Raw genomic sequence first — 20,865 nt, 5'->3', positions numbered from 1 at the left:
TTATTTGGATGTTCTTTCGGCCTGGGTGGACCACTTCGGGGGCAGATTGTGAGTTTGTGTTTCCACACAAACTGTCTTTTGTAACCTTGTTTGTTTGTTTTTTTTTTTTTTTTTTCTAAACAAAATTGAGTTTATTTTAACTACCATTATAAGTTGGATCATGATATAACAATAATTTTACTATCCAAAAATGTAGGCCTATAACCAACTCACTCCTTCTGTCTGAAGAAACCATTGCAAAATTAAATTATTATTACACATGTAGGCTACGAATTGTGGCAAAGTCTGCCGTTCTAGAATTGGCTTGATTAGCCACACCAGATTCTGCCCCGTCTCAAGATTAAGCCAAAACCAGTGACTCATTTGGGTGCATCCATTGCCTTTCGAGACAAAAGGAGCCATATATAGATTACTTAGATTTGTTCCTAGTCCAAACTTCCCGCAGGACAAAGGGGGATGGCAGCGGCAGGGTTTGATAAATTTAAACGACAGTCAAGCGCGCAGCCAGTCATCCGTATTATAGTATGAATACTACTCTTGTTTTCTCGTGGACTATCCGTAGAAATTAGAGAGTTATCTTTCCTTTACTTCTTCTCGTCCAAACTGTTTAGGGAAGAATAGAATTATATATATATATATATAGATACTCAAGAATCGGATCTAATTATAGAGCCTAATAAGTCCGAATTCGAGGGCAGTTTTTCTCGTGAGTACGCATTGTTAGCTGTGATCTACATATTTTGCCACATGCAACGCAGACATAGCCGTTATCTGTCGGCGGTTGGTTTAAAGTTCTTACTTTGTCGTCTTCAATACACTTGTCCTCGGCAGTAGATTTTTTTTAGTCTCAAATCAAATCAGAAGCCGGGCCCGGGGCGAGTGTCATACGCGGGTTCAGGGTAAGTGTCATACGCAGGCCGGTGAGTCGTTTGCCATACATCTCTGCACCCCGAATTTAAGGGAGGGCAGCCTGCGAAGTGTGCATCAAAATGCAAACATAATAAGCGGAGGAGGAGGTGTGCTTTAGTAAATTTCATTAGGCCCTACTCGTCAGCCGCAGCCACATTCGGCAGCATCAACGTTAACTATTCGGACATTCAGAATGAAAATACACAATCTTCTTTCGAATCGCTCAAAGTCCTCAAAATAGTCCAGATATCCCTGGAAGTAATGGTCCACGTATTGGCTGCTTTGAGAGATGCACGAAGTTGTACGTTCAATCGATGGAGACGAGAGCAAGCATAACGGCTTCAATTAGCAATAATTATAAAGAACATGTTTACATGGTTAATTTTTTTATATTTCTTTTTAGAATGGGACAATAGGTATTATATAGACGCGTAATTTGAATACGTTGCTATCTAACATAATCTTACGCCATACAAGATAACGAACTAAGTTTCAGTAGCAGACATACTGGCTTAATGCCCTTCTCTGTGGAGAAGAAGATGCTATAAATAGGCAAGGCCTTGTTTCGTCTAAACTTCGTGGTGCCTTATTATGTTAAAAAACAAAATTTCCCAAAGAACAGTAAACAGATGTTATATAGGAGATATTGACGAGCTCGATGTATCAGGTTTATTTAGCCTACATGAAAAATAGTGCTAAATACATAAATATTTATCGTCAGCAAAAATGAACGTATAGCTACAGGCCTATAGATACTAGATATATCGATACCCTAGGGACTATAATAGGGAGCTAGGCGATGGTTTATCATTTATAATAAAGGATTGGGACCAAGCTTGGATGCTCTCCACCAAGGTTCCTACCCTTAAATTTTATCTCGATTTATGTTGAATCTATATAGATGTATATGTAGATTTTATATAGATACAATATAATGCTAATATACAGAGTAGATATATCCGTTTATTTTTTTTGGCTACTTGTGTTATAATCTGGGTTTTTATTATTAATCCCAGAATTAGAGTTTTTATCTAGATCTAGCTCTAGCTAGATTCTACTTTTTTGTTGACTGTCTGAAGTCAAGGTAAGATTGGCAGGTAAAATGGAAGCTTTTACAAAAGTAAATTAAGATCTCTTGTCTTGAGCTAGATCTAGAACCTAGTGTCCTAGTTCTACAATATATTATCTATAATTAAATTAGTCGGTCTATATCTAGAACTAGATCTATCAATCTATCTTAAATAGATACTCTAGCTAGGACTAGATCTAGATCTAGTAGATGCCTGTGTAAGTGACTAGTCAACTAGTCTAAGTCTAAAATACTATAAGACACTAAGTTAGTCTAAACTCTAAGTCGTCTAAGTCAAGTGTGTTTAGAGTTTAGTGTGCACGTGTAAGTGTAAGTTTAATAATCTAATTAGTAAATCTTCTAATTCTTCGTTCTCATTTTATGATTTTATTCTTTTGATTCAATAAACAATTGATTGTAATTGAATTCAGTGAAATTCACGACCATTTCAATTGATTAAAGTAAAAAATTGAATTGATTGATAATTGATTCATTGATGATGATCATTTTTTATTTTATATTTTTATTCATTTTAATTTTATTGTCATCAGTGAATGAGTGATGACAATCATAATCATAATGAATTCAGACATCATGATTGTTATTCAATGATTGACATTTAAAGTGCGAAGTTCGAAAAGCCCCGATTTGTATAGAGGTTCGAACGGTTCACTTTTTATTTCAAAAACTTTTTTATTTGAATGTTTACCAAATTACTACTATATTGCAACTGCGCATGCACCTTTTTTTCTTCACTTCCAACACAACATGCTATTTCCTTTTCCTTGTAAAGGCTAAGTTCATGGTGAGGTCAAGCCCAAGAGGTGTAGATTTATTATTTTTTACTACCCGGTAGTGAAGTAAATGGGTCATGGGCTTAGGACTATTTTAAAGTCTGATGGCTCATCAGCTCAAAGAGACTATTTGAAGTTTTGGAGCGTGGGAAAGATGGCAATGGATGATGTTCTTGAACTGAAGTTAAAAGAAAATGACTTCAAGTGAAAATTAAATATTAAAATATGTTTTTAGATATATTTTCTTTGATCTGTTTGAACCTTCCATCAACTATGATCAACCCGATCGAGCTTATTAACTGTGGGAAAATCCGATCGAGGAAAAGTATGCTTGGCGTTACCAATTTCTTTGTTATGAGTAGTAAAAATGTTTTACATTGTTTCGGATGTTCCTTCAGAGTTGAAGATAGTTTACTTCCTAGTCCAAACCTCCCGCAGGACGACGGGGGATGGGAGCGGGCAGGGTTTGAACCCTCGACCATCGATTAATCAGAACAACAGTCCAGCGCGCAAACCGCACGACCAGGCAGTAATACATAGGAACACAGCTATTTTCATTGTCCATTCGTTGTAGAAGAGTCTGCTTTCAGTTATTTTGTATGTTAAAAAATAACCACAAAAAAAATTCTCCCAGTGCCAGAAAGTCATTGTTCGGATATAAAAATCTATGATACTAATCTTCTATATATAATATATAAAAATAAAAATATCTATAGTATATATAGATCTATAATCTATATTATTCTAAATATATAGTATATATATATTAAAGATGTACTCTAGATCTAACTAAACTGTAAAGTTTAGTGTAATTTGTATTATTTAGATCTAGACCTCTAGTGCTCTAGTATTAAATATTTAGTTTGTTACTTGATACTAGTAGTCTAGATTATTAATTATAATTATTAGTATTACTAAGTATATTCTAAATCTACTAATAACTAATCTAGAGATTTACTACTATATCTAGATCTAGGTTAAGTTTAAAGATATCATCCAGTCATCTAGTAGGTCTACTAGCTATGTTACTATGAATACTATGATCTATCATCATCTAGATCTAGACTATCTTCAATCTAGATTTTAGATCTAGAGTCTACAATAACTCATTCTCTTCTTAATTATTTTCCACATGGCTGATTTGTAAAGAGCTTGGCTTCTTAACCAAGGGGGGGTCCCTGGATTGAATCCTGATAAAGACTAGGATTATTAATTTTGGGATATTTAGGGCACCTCTTAGTCCATCTTGCTCTTATGGGTACTTGACTATAGTTGGGGAAAAGTAATGGTGGTTAGTCATTGTGCTAGCCACACAACACCCTCATTAACCTTGGTCCACAGAAACTGATGACCTTTATATCATACGCCCCATAGATCACAAAGAGGGGATCTTTTTTTTCTAAAAGAATTATATTAATCCATTTTACTCAATTATATTTCACTACCCTGTTATGATTAAACTTCAATTACCTTTTTTTTTTTTGCTATCAGAAAATGTTATATTTGTTTTAGAATGAAGGGAAAGCATGCCTTTATTATATCGGTATATATTAAAAAAACAACAAATAAATGTTTATAAAACCAGGCTCAATATATCTGAACTGCACATGAAGGCCAGGAGTTGGATTGGTTTTAATGTGAGATGCATGCCATTGAAAGCATTTTATAGGTAATGTAGTGATTGAAACCCATTACCACTTGTGTCAATAACAACCTTGCAGAACCATGCATGACTAGATCAACACATTAATTAAACCCATAGGACATAATTATCTTCTCTTTTAATGGAACATTCTGTAATTGTTTTGGTATGTAGTCACTAGTGCTTGGCACTGAGATAATAAATAGTATAAATTTAGTATTGTGGGAATGACTTGTGTTTAGATTGAGATAATTGGATCTTAAATTACTGATGATGTAGTAGTAGTAGCATTTCTTTTTCCCTAATTATCCAAATATTTTGCTTCATCTTGTAAATGTTTTTTTTTTTTTAATACATTGTATTTTTAATTCATCAGATGCACACGATGTAAAGGTACCCATCAAAGTATATTGCAGAGGAGTGCAAAACAACACCAATTATGGCCTGGTCGCAGGGTCAAGATAACCATTCCTTTCTATCTGGGGGTCTGATGACCTTGAGAGAGCCACAAATACGCCCTGATTCTGAAGGGAATGTCAGTGCGCAGACTGAAGCAGTCTTTCGGAACTATATGTACCAAAGCTATGAAAATGATCTCAACAGAGAAGATGCTCAGGATATTCCTGTTGTTAACGAACTCTTGCATCTATCTGATCCTCCGAGGTAAGCATTTAATAAAATTTAAACAAATAATTTTATTACAAGGTGTAACAAAAGTATAAAATCCCTTCATTACCTAATGGAGACAGGTGAATATCCCAATATGTATATTATATATCTTGACATATCCCTCCTTTTGATTGCTGGCAAAATTATTATTTATATGGATGAATTCAGAATACAATAATAGCTAACAAGCATGCAAGGGTACATAGAAGCCTGGGCTACCACAAAATTAGCCTGTTTTTTAAACATTCCTTGCAAATGAACTTGTTTTTGTTATCAGTGGACATCATGGGAGATACTGTTGGCCTAAAACAAAAAGGAAAAAAATATCCCCTTCCTCATCACGTTTACAAAAATACACATGCACACCCACAGAAGCATAAAATGTCAAATGAAAAAAATATTTAATTCCTTATTTTTACTAGCTGGTACAAAAAAAAATTTGTGCATGTTTTTTTTTTATCCCACTTCCCATTCTTTGATAAATATAAAAGTTTGCACAACTATTTATAACTAAGAGTTTGTACATGTCATTTCTTCTACACCCAATCTCAGATAAAGCTTTAATAAATATAAAAGTTTGCACAACTATTTATAACTAAGAGTTTGTACATGTCATTTCTTCTACACCCAATCTCAGATAAAGCTGAAATTTTGCACAATTATTTCTTTTACCTGACAACACAAGAAGCAATCAATAAAAATAACATATTATTTAATTAACTATTGGTAATAAATTATTTGGTTTGGTATTTTAAACAAGGAATAGTATTTGACTGAAATGGTGGTAAAAGCTGAGTTTGTCCCCTTTCCAAGGGAAAGAAATAGTACTTGACTGAAGTGATATTATAAGCTGAATTAGATACAATAGACAATTATGCAATTGTCCATGTTCATAGACTCTTTACTAGCAGAATGTCTACCCTGTTCTTTCTCCCCTTTTCCATCTGGTCCAGCCAAGTAATAGGGTATCGTATCTATATAGAGAAGCTAAAAGCATGAAATTGCGCTTAACAAAAACAATTGGAATATTTCTAATCACATAGATTTATCATTGTTAGTCTAGAGCAGGGGTGGGCAAATTACGGCCCGCGGGCCACATGCGGCCCGCCGAGGTGTTTTATGCGGCCCGCCGACACCTACAGAAATCAGGTGTGCCCACAGTATATAGATATAAAAATGCAAATATTAAAAAAATATATCTCTATATAAATTATTGAAACTGTCTTATAATTATAAAAAGATTTAAGTAAACGACGATTATGCTTTATGGTTATACATCAATACACTCAATTCAAGACACAATGTATGAGTGTTGGGTAGGCTTGGAACAAGATGTCAAGTGTAACAACTGATGGAGCTTGATCATTGACTGAGAACCATAAACTTGAAACAGGAAAGTTTGCACAAAGCTGCATATGATTTTTAAAATCTTTAAACTAGAGCAACCAAAAGATAGATAAAACTTACTAGATCTAGGGGAGTTAACCACTGGTAGTTCTGATTTTGAAAAAAATTATTCAATGTATCTGCTAGCTTAGCGTGGGCAAGGCAAATGAGAACAATATAAAATCTCAAGGATGAAACTGTTATGTTACTTGAAGGACATTGACTGTGACTTTGTTACCAATATTTCTAATGAAGAATGGAAAACAAAATTTTAGGTTTCTAATAGTCTGTATTGCAATTGATTGTTTACATATGAAATGTAAATGCATGTTAAATCTTTTCAAACAAGACTTTCCCATTTCTAAAGGCAAGCAAAAAAAAAAAGTTTTTGTCATTTTCCTTTGCTGAAAGGTGAAACTATCTTTAGTGAAATGATTAAAAGTACAACACTTATTAAGAGAAGTTGATTCATCTCCAGAGGACATAAAAGCAAAGAGAAGTTCCAGTCAGCACTACCACTGGAGTTTTATGGGTGCCAGAAGCTGTATTTCCACACTTAAAAAAACTTTGCTGCTGTTCACACTATTTGGGTACACTTACATCAGTTCTTCTTCTTCATTCTCATTTTACATGTTGAAGGGTTCAGATCAGTAATCCCATATCTGAGATGAACCGCGTAGTGGTTTCCAGATTAGGCAGTTCTCCAAATAGTCTTTGGAGAGTCTTTTTCGGGTCCCTTGATTTATTATGCACCATTAAAGGACATGGTCAGCATTCTCGTGATACTCCACAAGGGCAGGCTTCGCTCGTCCCGACATTTAACTTACGGAAAATATATTGTCTCATTCAGTGAGCAAGCATTTTTTGTGGAAACTAAACAAGTATAAACACAGGTCTATGTTGACTGACTGTAATTTGACAGCAGTCACATACAGGGATAACAACTAGTAAGATAGTTTCACAGTTAAGAAACATTATGCACGAGTGTGAGAAGTAAAATACTGCACATTAAGTACAACTGTCTAGTTGTGGGGATATTGTGATATAAAAATAAAAAGACAACAGCAATTAAAAAAAATCGTAATACAGCGTATATATGAAATAAAAGACATTCTACACAGCAAGCTTATCTTTTTAAGATATATATATATATGCGGCCCGCCATTCCCGAACTTTTTTTTAATGTGACCCTCGATACAAAAATGTTGCCCACCCCTGGTCTAGAGCTATTACATTTTAATTACATGACTGATCCAAACTAAGTGATACACTCAATTAAGTTTTGTTTTTTCACATAATACTTTGGCAGTACCCTCAACCCTATTCTTTTTGACTTGAATAAAATTGCCAACATTTCAACAGTGGCCAGTATACTCTAGCTCATGTTATGTTAAATTGGAATGGCCCACTTTAAATCACCTTTTCAAACACACTCGCGTCTGGTCTGTGAACTTAATATCACTTTTCTCTCCCCTCCCTTTCTTCACCCCCTGCCCCGCCTAAAACTCCACCCTGCCCCTCAAAACACTTTAATTTTAGTATCTGGTATCTGTTTTATCTAATGATAATGATACACCTCTTAAACACATTTTTGCCAGTGAATTTAATAACAAATATCACTTATCCCCCCCCCCCCACACACACACACAATTCTAAGTCTTAGAAAATAGTCCTACATACAATATGAGTTTTCTTTGACTTTCAGCTTTTTATTGATACATTTGAAAGACTCTGATGCTTTTAAACATCAATTTTTTAATCATGTGTTAAAACTCATCTTAGGATTTAGGTTGTATATTCCATTTCAACTTGTATTTAGATCAAATTACTAAAATAAAATTATGCAAAACAGTATTTTAACAAAATATTTTAAAAATCTTTTGAAAGTTAAGTGTGATTAGTAATTTTAACCACTGACCTTCTGATTTAAAGTCTGATACTAAACTGACTGAGCTAACCTGGTGTTATTAAAATCATTGGAAATTATGAAGAAAAGTAAACGGAAGTAGAATCATATAATTTTTTTTAAATGGGAGATTTAAAAAATTTGGCGTTAAAATTTCACTAAATTTAACCACTGCGGATTCATCCTTATAGGCACACAAGAAGTAGTAACTGGTTAAATTTTCTAAATTTTTCATCCACTGCAAGTGTGAGAATTAGTGATATGTCAATCAGTACATAAATCAATCAGGACCCATAGCGCTTATAATATATAGATATATAGAAAGAAAAAAACACTCACAAGGCTAAGGAGAGATAAGCCTTGTGTGTAGAATTGGATCACTAGAGTTGAAGGATAGCTTGGATGAAATAGAATAACTCAATGTTAATTAGTGTAAAGGTTATATCTAGGAATCTATGTTGATGTCAAGGTTATATCAAAGACTATGTGTATTATCAATTACAAAGAAAGCTTTGTATAAGATTTCTAAAATGATTTCCTTTCTACAAAAATATTTTGCTTTTTTATTTTTCATTGCACAATAGAGTAAACAAGCCAATAGGAAATAATTAAAACATTTAAACATGTGTAATAGTCTCCCTTAACTCAATATAAGTTTGTTTTATTTTTTTATGTTTTGCTTGTTCACTAATGATACTACAAATAGAACACATTTAAATAACAATAATGATAAGTCCCTGTCTAGACTTATGATACCTTCTAGTTATCAAGATATTGTTCTTTCTTTATATTATTATTATTATATTATTTATATTATATTCAAATACAAAAACAAAATTTAATAAAATACTCAGAAAGACACAAAGATACAGGCACATTTCTCGTTCCATATAGTAGGACAAATTTGTAAAAATTCTCCTTCTTCCCTAATGCTATTATAGCATGGAATGGGTTGTCTGGCCTAGCCAGGAAAACCATTGACTTGGCATAATTTAGGTCGTTTGTTAATATGCATGATGCGTAGGACATAATCATCTTCTTTTTTGAAGTAGCGTCTATATTATATAAGATAAAAGTATTAATGTTTTTAAAAATTGTAACTATTGTCATCTTGTCTTTTTTTTTTATTCAGATACCATTTCCATTTGTTCCCCCATGTGAATCTCTGTAACCAAGTAAAGTTAATTTACCAATAACTATTGAAATGCTTATATAAATTTAAATGTGTGTTTGGTAAAGAAACAGACTGCTTATATATGCTTAGCTTGAATTCAGTACCGGTGTAAAATGTCTTAGTCTAGATCAGTATTCAGACTCAGTTCAGCAGCAAAAAAGTTTTATAACATTAAGCCTTTTTTTTTTTTTTTTTTTTTAAATACTTATATAATTATGCTATTGCCACTTCTTAATTAGACTAAAAAAAATAATACTTAATAATAATTTCCATTTTCAGTCCAGAAGCTGACATAGGTAGACAGTTGGCCAGGTTTGGAGATAGCATAAATGCCAAATATGCTGATGTCTTTGACTCAATGATATCAAACCTAAATCTAGATTCAGATAATTCAGAAAATGCTTATGAAGATTTTGCTCAAATAGCAAGGAGGTGAGTCTCAAGTTTCAAACAAATTAAAATCACCAACACATAGTGGACCATTTCTATACAACTCTCTTTTTTTAGTCAACACACGTAATTTGTTAGACATTGAAGAGAGTTGAGTTTTATATTTAATCTTTGTCAGCCTCTATCAAAATTGGACTTCCAATGTCAGAGCAAAGGTTGACTTGAACAACTTTGCTACTCCGGAACCTCAGAAGCTAAACTTTTGCTTGGTATTTGATTTGTTTCCACTACTTTCTAATCTAGTACCGGTATTAGCTGTTTTTTTTTGTTTTTTTTAAATGGGTTTTTAAAATGGTGGTTTTGGTTGTATTACTGGTCATTCTACTTCCTGGTAAATCACTGGCAACAAAAATTTCTACTGAACTGACATCTTGATCAAATTGAAATTAATTAACTAATTCACCATAATATGATCACAAAGTAAAGAGCATTTGATTGGTGAGGGAAATTCCATAGACTAGAATAGAATATAGATTTAAATATCGGTATTGGGTATTTTATAATCTAGAACCAAAATATGTATGTTTAAACAGAAACTGATGACAAATTAGTCAGGGTACATTGTGATAACAACAGTTTTAGGATAGAGAACAGAAGACACAAGGGGGACACAGTTCCCTCACAGACCTATATATATTATACCTAGACTGGAAAAATGAAACAAATGCTTATTAAATCTAATCATTATGTAAGTAACTCTTTTTCAAGCTGTAAGGGAAGTCGCCTTGAATCTTGGAAAATCTCTCTTTTATTTCTTAAAAATTAATGATCTTTAGTTTTCAAAGTTTAGAAATAATGCAATCCCATTTTGCTGATTTTTAAATAGAAGGGGTGATTACTATAATAACTATATATTCATGCAAATCTATGGTATAAAGCCATTTTCTATTAGTTTCCATTGAAATACTGTTTTAAAATCCTAGATAGAAATAATTAAATAATTTTGATGTTCGATTACTTGGACTACTAGATCTAGATCTAAATATTAAATTATCACTTACAAAGATTAGGGTTAAAAAACAAAACATTTACTTCTTATAATTATTTTACAAAACAAGGCTTTGTTTCATCTTTTTTTAAAGACATTTTTGTGTAGTGTTATAAGATCTCCATGTCCATTCTAGGTATAATATATATATAGGTCTGTGAAATAAACCTTGTTATTTAAAAAAAAAAAAGGAATTTGTTGTTTTTTGTTTGAATTATTTATGTTTAGGGATTGATTAGAATTTTATATAATTGTATTGTATCACAACATGGAGGTGGTACATGCTCTTGTTTATTGTGCATGACACATTATCCTCTTTAAACTGTAGGTCACAGAAGTGGCTGAACTCCTTTTGCTATAAAAACCATTATGTCATGAGTGTAAACATCACTTTATTGTTATCACAACTTTGTTAATTTTTTTTTAAAAAGTCACATGACAAGTTTGTATATATGCATTATTTTCAGAGTTTTAACTACTAAGATCAACTGGGGAACCATCTTAATTCTTCTCAACTTTGGATATCGTATAGCCCTCACAGTCTTGAGGTCAAAGACATCACAGTTTCTCTCATTTTTATCAAGAATTGTTTCTTATATATGCCGCTTTATTCTAAGTGAGAGAATAGCCAAGTGGATTGCGGATCATGGTGGATGGGTGAGTATGTATTATAGATATATACTGCTAGCTGCCACACAGGACACAGTGCTTAGAAGGCATGTCGCACAAAATTTCCTGTACAACTAAAAGTAACTGCTGTTGAATTATAGTTAGAGTATTTTAAAAATACACATTTAGAATAACTTATGTTCATGGAAGAACTCACTAAGAAATCTGTTCCAAAAATAATTGTGTTTACACAAACTTCAAGCTGATTCTAGGAAGGCACAATTAAAGAAGTTATAATAAGTCACTTAAAAGAGGATGTATTAAAATATCAGTTCTTTCAATACATTTTATTTCTTTGAATCATTGTAATTATTGAAACTACTATTCTGTATGGATTACTCATTGTTTTAACTCAATTGAATTTAAAATTTTAATGCCTGGGTGCCATCGTCTTCTAGGAACCCATATCACATTTAAATATGAGTTTAATAAGTCACAAATTGAAACTTAATTAAACCCACAGTGGACGAGACTTTGTCTGCTTGTGGTGAAATCTGCTGGGTTTGTGTTTGTGAAATACTAGTACTGCATTCATCCTTTATCCTTGACAGTACCTTATTAATACATTTGAATGTCTTTTGAAGTTTGAAAAAAAAGTTTTGTCACAGCAGAGACACTTTTATTTACTTTTTTTTTCTCTCTCCTTGTCATGACCCAGAGAGCAGCCTTGAGTTACATTCCACTGATGTCTTCAAAACCATTCTGGCTAGTGACTGCCCTGCAGGCTGCTGCTGTCATTGGCATCATCTTCAGTCACAGACTATGACCTAAAATGTGTATAGACATTTTTCTTTAAGCTATATGTGCCCAGTGTTAGGTCCATGTTTATTTATTGTGTATCTAAAATTGAATGTTACTTGACACTGTATACAGTGTAGCCTTGCAGAATGCCATTTAAAAAGTACAGTAATACTTGCCTTCATTGTATGATGGCCAAGTGGGTAAGGCACTTGGTTGGCAAACTTTGTGTCCTTTGTTTTAAATACTGTGATGTCCCCTCCAAACTTGAATAGAAACTTGACATAATCTGTGTACAGCTAGATCTGTTAGTGCTAGCCACACTACCAAAAAGGGGGATGACTCGACTACTATCCGAAGTAAACATTTAAAACTTAACATATCAAAGTGTAATAATTTTTTGTTTAATGTCATTTAATTTTTTAGGTAAAAAAAAAATAAAAATTTCTAATTGATTGTGTAGGGACATATGGGATCAACATGAAGTCTATTGTTAACGAAATCAAGGAAATAATTAATTATAATATGTAGCTTTTGTTCTTGGTTATCCGCTAAGATCATACAGTGCCTATGTTAGTTTTCTCAAATATAAAACTTAAATGAAACTTATCAAATCTTGTGGGCATTGAAAATCTCTCTTTTTGTCATCAGGTCCATAAGTATATATTTGTACCAGTACTTGGTGGTGATGTGTTGTTTTTTTTAGGATAATAGTCAAAATATTGGTATTTTAAAGTTTTTGACAGTTTATTAATAACAAGCCATATATATTTTGTTTTTATTTTGTAATCATAATGTTTTAAAAATAAATTGTTATTAACGTTTTGAATGTTTTTTTTTTTTTGTTCAATGATTATAAAAATGTTCAATATAAACTTGACCACTGCTGGTTTTCTAAGTTTTTGGTTATTCCGGCTGTTGACATCATGTCTGCTGTACTTGTGTTCATTGTCAAACCGTGTTACTGACTTGATAGTTTGATAGCTATTTAAAAAATAATAATTCTTCAACAATGGTCACATTTTGTTTTGATCAAATTCATATCTTATTGCTTATTCATCATTTATTTGTTTTGATATGAAATGAAATTGATTTTTCCACTATAGCGTGCCAATTTTTAGACTAATTTTTTTGAAATAGCCATATTTATTTAACTTCATAAAAAAACACTAAGCCATAAGACACACTGAGCCACAAGATGGATAGCTCTAGGGTTTTTAAGAAGAAAAAAATATTGTGGTTAAAATGTCTAATACAATTTTTGGATTGCTCTAAATATTTTTTGGCTGTTTAATTTCCATATACTTATGATTCTGTACATCTTCCTGTTTCCTTGTTTTTTGTGCTATGACGTGTGTAGACAGTCAACCAAGATGGACGAGCTATATATATATGGGGGGAGAGAGATAGAGACACTTGACACTGTCTGAAACAAAAAAGTAAATTACACGATGAAACACTTTGGTTCTATTAGTACTTGAGCATTCCATTTCTCTGGGCCTGCCACAGAACACTGAACGCTAAAATTGTCTAAGTCTTGTGTTGCTCAAATGTCAAGTTACGTTTGACTTTTTTTTTAAGATACAGATTTTTCTATCCACTGTGATGTAAATGAAATAGTGCATCTCTTAGTGCAAAAGTGTGTCTTTTGTGCTTTTAGATTTATTTTTTTAATGAAAAATGCAGTCTAATTTAGTTGGACTGTGATGTTATGAATTATCCAATGGCTGTGTTGATTTTAGAATTGGTTTATCATTGTAGTAATTATCTGGGTGAAATCAATTCATTGTTTAGCAGCAATGTCTGCAGTATTTATATCTGAAGTCCTTAAGTAATTTTGTAGCAAAAAGACTGATGCTATTTCAGGTCACAATAAACACACTGCTTATTTTGCATACTGGTTTATAAAAATGTACCCAAGAAGCTGCTTTGAAAATTATTTTTGTCCTTACAATTGTGGTAGACATTGTAAATGAATCATGAATAGGTTATAAATCTGGGTTTTGAAAGATAATTGTTTAAATCTCCTTCACATTTGCATCAGAAAATTTATATTTCCTAGACTGAAGTTTCCTTTTGCCAATGTTGCCCTGGCAGCTATTACTAAAGCATGAAAGTGTATATCTGTTTCTTTCATTTCTTGTTGAAGATTCATGTCAAAACATCAGATTATGCAACTTTATTAAATACCGGTACAAGTGAAATTACACAATTGAACTAAACAGTTTAATGTTTCACTGCAAATAAATGTTTCTATATTTAGGTGTTAATGTAATGTCAGATTGTCATTCCATTGAAATTATTTTTAAGTCTTAAGTTTATTGTATAGCTTGGAAAGGAAATTTAGAAGCCATTGTAATGTTTTGTAAATAAGGTTGTCTAACTTTGTACCCTTATACTTTTTATAGAGCATGACATAGAGCCTAATCCAATGTTTGTGGAGGCAAGCCGGTTGATATATCAAACTTCTAACCTTTTGTATTTTGAAATACTTGTGATTTAAAGATGAAATTATTTTGAAGTTAAAGAATAAAAAATTTTGTATCATTCCTAAACAAAGGTTTGTTTTTTTCTATGTGAGTAAGAAAATCTATTTGTCTTTATTCTGCGAGTAGCAAAGCTAAAGAACAACTATAATTTAAAACATTTCTTGAATAAACTACAATTTATAAGAAGCCATTAGAAAACACGATAATGCAGCATAAAGAATTATTTACCCTACTTAAAAGAGAAGTCTAATTTTAACAAGTAAATGTACAGTTGAGCCTCTGCAGTTTTTCTTGAAATCCAGAATCTATTTTTAGCTGGTGAAGGAAGTTCCAGCAGTAGAAACAATAATACAAATGTTTATGCTTTACTAAACCTTGTGTTGAAAATATTAAATAGATAAATTGATTCTAATAGGACTAGAGCTTATATATATTATTTAGTCACAGTTGTTTATTGCATTGGGTCATAGCTAACTTGAAATTTAGAATTGGGATGTGAATGAAGGAAGAAGAAAATCAGTTTAAGAAATTGCATGCAATAACAAAATATAGAACTCCAAGAGAATAATTAAGTAAATTATATTTCTATTTGTTGTGTGATCTACATACACATCAGTGGTAATGTACAGGGGGAAGTGTTCATGAAAGTAATGTTTGGTTATACACAAATACTTAAACATCTTCAGCAGTTTCACATCTCTGATGGATAACAATTCAGTTCCACTAGTCACACCTGTAGAGCAATTTATGAGAGAGTAAGAAAAGCAGGAAGTTTTCAGAAATGACTAGTCAAAACCTGAAGCTTGTTGTGTGAGCAAGTGGTGTCAGAAGCCCCATAGGCTGATATCACAGCCCTTTAGATGACATAGTTGTAGAGCAACTATGAGACGAAGAAGCCACGGCATCTAGTAGGAAGACGTCTGTTACACAAACATATTACTGTTTACAAAAATATTAATAATGTTTTTGTATAATTTATTGTAGAACATGAAAAAAAAATGTAAGCATAAACATTCAGAGGTAAGGCATCTTAATTGTACAACTCTCTTTACCAAAAATAAAAATAATAAGAACAAACTAGAACATCAACTATTGATATATTTCAGACATACGTACAGGTTAAAAATCTTGATCTTTAATACTTATGCAATACGTATTCATATGCAAAAGAATAGTGACGTTTAAAACTGTGACGAAGCACATAATCTTAACATTCGTTCAGACAGGTGGACAAAATGTGTACATTATTTCTAAAATACATTTTACAACTATTTATAAGAATTCCTACACAATTCCTACACAATAGCAGGGTTTGAGCTCGGAACTATCGTGATGACAGTCCGCCGAAGTGCATACCACTCGACAGAGCAGCCGTCCATAACGTTTACTGTGAGATATAGTGTTTAACAGTTTGGGATTAAAGTTATGGAATATGTTTCAAATTTTTAAACAAGTGGTTGAAGAAATTTTTTTTTGCACGAAATTCCAACTTCCGTATAGCATCGCAATTTTGTTGTAGTTTATAACAGTTAGCCCCTCCCTTTTTATCCCATTCAAGCACATACACACAGATATGCCACACAGTTTTCCAGAAAAATAATGTACAAAAGTCAAATCAGATAGGGGGTCGAACTGAGTCTTCAGCCTCCTATCTTGACAACCATCATAAGCAAGCTAGATCTAAATCTATAGTACTCATGTGAACACATCTATCTCGTATCGTTTCAATTTTTTTTTTTTTAAGAGTTGAAAATTTAGGCTAAAACATGAATGCAAATCTATTTCAAATAATGCATTTTCACATTCTTTACATTTAGATACAGATAATTTTCCATAAATTAAAATAAAATACCATATAAAGCTAATTAAAGCAGAGGCTTTTGGTCTATAAACATTTGTTTTTCTAACAGACCTATGGTTTGGCTTGTTATTCATTTTTGAAAGGCGGAAAAGGGTGTAGGCACCTGGTCAAATGGCCAGATTTTTCTTACTATAATACAAAGCATTGTATGGTAAAGCAATGGATAAAAAAAAAAAGAGAATAATAGCGTGTCAACCAGTTATCTAGAAAGCTGACGTCACGCATTATCATTCACACATCAGCATTGAATAGGTAACGTTCATTTTTAGACATCGCGAGTTAAATTCAATTGTTTGTGTTGCCCACTATTAACTAGGGTGTTATAATGCCAGCACAACGACTAATCACTTCTCTGCTGACGTCAGGTACTCATTCGATCAGGGTGAAATTAAAGCGTACTAGAAATAGATCAAGAATCTACAATCTCAGCCTCCATCAGGATTCGACTGTAATCAGTACCTAACATCACTCAAAACGTAAACTCCTGGCTCAGTAGCCTGGCAACGAGCGATCACTTTGTACTGTATTGCAATATTGAAATATACGGTAGTTCAGTTCGTAGCTGGCAAGGAAAAGGGGGTGCAGTGGATACGATGCTTTGCCTCAACCCATCCCCCCTTTTTAAAAATACAAAATAATTTCGATTTATTTTGATATATGTTTGTTTGTAAAATGTTTTACATGTTTCGGATGTTTCTTCAGAGTTGAAGATAGTTTACTTCCTAGTCCAAACCTCCCGCAGGACGGCGGGGGATGGGAGCGGGCAGGATTTGAACCCTCGACCATCGATAAATCCGAACGACAGTCCAGCGCGCAAACCTCACGACCAGGCAGCCATCAGTATGTATGGGGAATAGTCAATAAATACTTTTCTACCTGTATGTATGTTGGGGAATAGTCAATAAATACTTTTCTACCTACTTTGCAATGGGCCCTCCACCTTTTTATATTTTACAAAGCTTAGAGTCTCACTATGTCTTACTTTAAAAAAAAAATCAATAGGTTCTCCTCACAATTAACAATTTATAGGCTTAGTATTCCAAATAATATACGCCTATCTAACTTTATATTATAGGTCTACTCATCATTATGCCAGCCTTGGCAAAGTTTGTCATCCCAGATGCTGCGAAAGCAATATTATTATTCAAAAGTACAAGAAAATAAAATTCTATTTGAAAGCTTAAGAAGATTTAATTTAAAAAAAAAGAGGATAGTGATTATCTAGATTTGCCATATGTCAGGTTTAGTTGACAGTGGCCCTATTTACTATGGTGAGTATGGTACGGTAGGACTACGTCATTCCAAGCTTATGGTAAGTTTTCAATGGCTTAATTAAGGCCCAAGAACCAAGAGTTGTTGAGACATTATCGCAAGAAAAAATTAATTACAATGTGTAATAAAAAATAAATGTATAAATACACAATTCTAAAGCTTCTAATAACTACCGATATCTCAAGATTTCTTTAGTCCGAATACTCTGTCGAGAAACGTCCTGGATCTTCGCTTGTACTCGATTATCTCCCTGCAGAGTGTGTGAAACGCATCAGTTACCTTGGTAACGTCTTCAGATGCAGAGACCTCCATGAAGGAACAGCTTAGCTCAGCAGCCAATCTGGCCCCTGGACAGGAGTAAACATTTTCAGGCCATTACTTGTTACTTTGACTGGTCACCATATTGTTGAAGTTCTAGTAATTATTTATTGACGATTTGCATATTAAGCAGACTAAACAAACAAACAAACAAAAATAAGAAAACCTCACTGACAGGTAGGTAGTAGGCCAAATTTATAATCCTTTTTTTTTTTTTTTCGCTCTAAATCATTTCTATTCTTTACTTACATTGCCAGGTTGGCATCTAAATTTAAAGTGATATCTCTCAAGTTAATGTAAAGAGAGATAGGAATGTAAGCCGCAAATAGTTATATTTTTAAAAAGTTTATTGACTAGTTAACTCGTATACTTACCCTCGTCTTGAGTGACCTGCCGAACGTGCGCCAGGTCTGCTTTGTTGCCCAGTAAGATGACCGGAACGTGGTTCACCTTCTTCATGTCTTCCAACCTGCGCCGGACTTCTGCCAAAACTTCGAACGTCTGCCTAGATGTTACAGAGTACACTAGCACGAAGCCGTCTGCCCACCTGACGACATCGTCTCTCACGCCCATATCATCATTCTGGAATTAGGTTTGTACTTATAAATATATATATATATATATATATATATATATATATATATATATATATATATATATATATATATATAAAAGTCCGAAAAATAACAGAATGACACAATAGAAAGAAATACAAAATATTACGTTGATATTATTTGCTAATGCAATTATATATCGCTACACTAAAGCAAAACGAACGAAGATTTATATATATATATATATATATATATATATATATATATATATATATATATATATATATATATATGTATATTACGTTAATGCTATAAGAAAGAAAATCCACTGCCGAGGACAGACGCAAACAGCGAAAAGAAAATCTTAATCGACCACCGGCGGACAATGGTTATGCTTGCCCTGGAATGTGGCAAAATATGTAGGTCACAGCTGGACTGCGTAGCCACAGGAAATACTGTATTCCTCATTAATCTTCGGACTCGAGGACAAGCCTTATTATTATTATTATTATTAGGTTTTAATGCTGTAATATTTAATATCCCACTTTGCAACAACGGACTTACATGTTGATATATATGCATACCTAATTGTAGCCAATATATTTTTGCTTGAGAAAGAAAGCATCTGTGTAATAGTATTAACTCTTTCTCTCCTAACTGACGATACCAGCGTTGATTCCACCAGAATGTGGTAAATAATTACGGAGAGAAAGAGTTAATATGAAATGAAGACCGCATCTATGTTTGGATGAATCACTGGGATAGATGATTTTAGAATGGAATAGAACATAACGTATTGCTGAGCACAGCTCTACGGGACACTTTGGCGCTTCAACAGCCCACCCAGCTAGAGACAGTGGTGTAACAAGGTTCCCATGGGCCCGGGCTCAGGAATACGACGTTAGGTCCCTACCGTGGGGCTGAACTGAAATCGAGTCAGGTTGTCTCTAATGTGAGAGTAGGCTACATTTTTAAGAAAACAAAAACACGACAGACAGACAACACACAAAGTGCACATGTTCATCATTAGCAAATCAGTGTTTCCCAGAGAGGTCTTCTTGAAACTGTCAGGTAGAGTTGAGCCTTCGGCTTTTGGAACTCTTTCTCCAGCAAAAGTGAACAAAAAATCCCTCTCACGGTCTCTCCGGCCTGAATGAGAACAGTGTACACTGTTATGTCTTGCCGGGGGGGGGGAGGAGGGTAGACTCGCGGCCAAGGGCCACGTACACTGGGACCCTCGCCATTTTTCTATTCTATACCAGGCTAACCGTGCAGGACACGCCATTTATGTAACGGCCCCTTGAAAAACGGCGCCTGGATTGTGACAAGGTTGTGGGAGCTTGTTTGCAACTCCGCACAGTGCAATGAGGATGCTCTCGCACCCTCATAGGCACCCCACGGGAGTCTTGTTTTAAAATAACTGGTAGACCGCCACGTGAATTAATCTCGCTTCAAATAAGCCAGTGTCCCGCTAAATACTCAGATAGTGCGAAGTGTTCCGTTAAGGAAAAAGTTTGGGAAACACTGGGGTAAACTATATCAAGACCCTCAAACTTCGGGTCATTTGAAAGGATCATGCCGTTGGTCAACCATGTAACTTGCTAAGATTCCGAATCACCTGATGAATCTTAGGATATTCGGACTGTACATTGTTAGAAATAAATATAGAAACACGAAGACTTCCCCCAGCGCCTTTGTCGTGACAGAATGTTTGACATTGGCGAAGGTTTTTGAAGCACCCTTGATATAATCGTTTTTTTATCTTATCATATCTTATAAAATACAGACGTTACTTCAAAAAAAGAAGATAATTACGTCCTACGTGTCCTAACTCGGTAGAAAGTTAATTCTATCTTATCTTATCTTATATAATACAGACGTTATTTCAAAAAAGAAGATGATTACGTCCTACGCGTCATGCATTTAGTCATTCATATAAACCAATGACTTAAATTCTGCCAAGTCACTGGTTTTCCT

At 33.5% G+C, this 20,865-nt stretch overlaps 2 protein-coding genes across 6 annotated transcripts in view; one reads left to right on the top strand and one right to left on the bottom strand.

The window, feature by feature from the left end:
- The first annotated feature begins 1,896 nt into the window (after positions 1–1,896).
- LOC106057504 (bcl-2 homologous antagonist/killer-like) lies at positions 1,897–14,953 on the top strand. Of its 5 annotated transcripts, none has more exons than XM_013214722.2 (5): positions 1,897–1,993; positions 4,791–5,077; positions 9,829–9,981; positions 11,455–11,644; positions 12,315–14,953. In XM_013214722.2, the coding sequence occupies exons 2-5, from the start codon at positions 4,854–4,856 to the stop codon at positions 12,420–12,422; spliced, it is 675 nt and encodes a 224-aa protein (XP_013070176.2). In that variant the 5' UTR covers positions 1,897–1,993; positions 4,791–4,853; the 3' UTR covers positions 12,423–14,953. The 5 variants fall into 5 exon arrangements, with proteins under 5 accessions (XP_013070176.2, XP_013070172.2, XP_013070175.2 ...); XM_013214718.2 differs by having other exon boundaries at positions 1,917–2,006; XM_013214721.2 differs by having other exon boundaries at positions 1,985–2,029.
- Positions 14,954–15,446: 493 nt separating this feature from the next.
- Positions 15,447–20,865, bottom strand: part of LOC106057482 (ras-related and estrogen-regulated growth inhibitor-like) — a 34,782-nt gene continuing 29,363 nt past the window's right edge. The window contains exons 5-6 of the mRNA XM_056033715.1: positions 18,709–18,916; positions 15,447–18,363 (exon numbers count right to left, since the gene is read on the bottom strand). Coding sequence (XP_055889690.1) covers positions 18,197–18,363; positions 18,709–18,916 — 375 coding nt within the window. The 3' untranslated portion in view covers positions 15,447–18,196. The remainder of the gene's footprint in view (positions 18,364–18,708; positions 18,917–20,865) is intronic.

Source organism: Biomphalaria glabrata, chromosome 6 (genome assembly GCF_947242115.1).
Source record: "Biomphalaria glabrata chromosome 6, xgBioGlab47.1, whole genome shotgun sequence".
Classification (NCBI taxonomy): domain Eukaryota; kingdom Metazoa; phylum Mollusca; class Gastropoda; family Planorbidae; genus Biomphalaria; species Biomphalaria glabrata.
Note: the sequence above shows the minus strand (reverse complement) of the source record. Positions and strands in the feature narration are given on the sequence as shown.

Bases quoted from the DNA above. Each gene is read 5' to 3' on its own strand.
- LOC106057504 (XM_013214722.2), top strand. From the start codon at position 4,854: ATGGCCTGGTCGCAGGGTCAAGATAACCATTCCTTTCTATCTGGGGGT. The intron at 5,078-9,828 runs GTAAGCATTTAA...TTCCATTTTCAG, and splicing joins CATCTATCTGATCCTCCGAG to TCCAGAAGCTGACATAGGTA. The intron at 11,645-12,314 runs GTGAGTATGTAT...GTCATGACCCAG, and splicing joins TTGCGGATCATGGTGGATGG to AGAGCAGCCTTGAGTTACAT.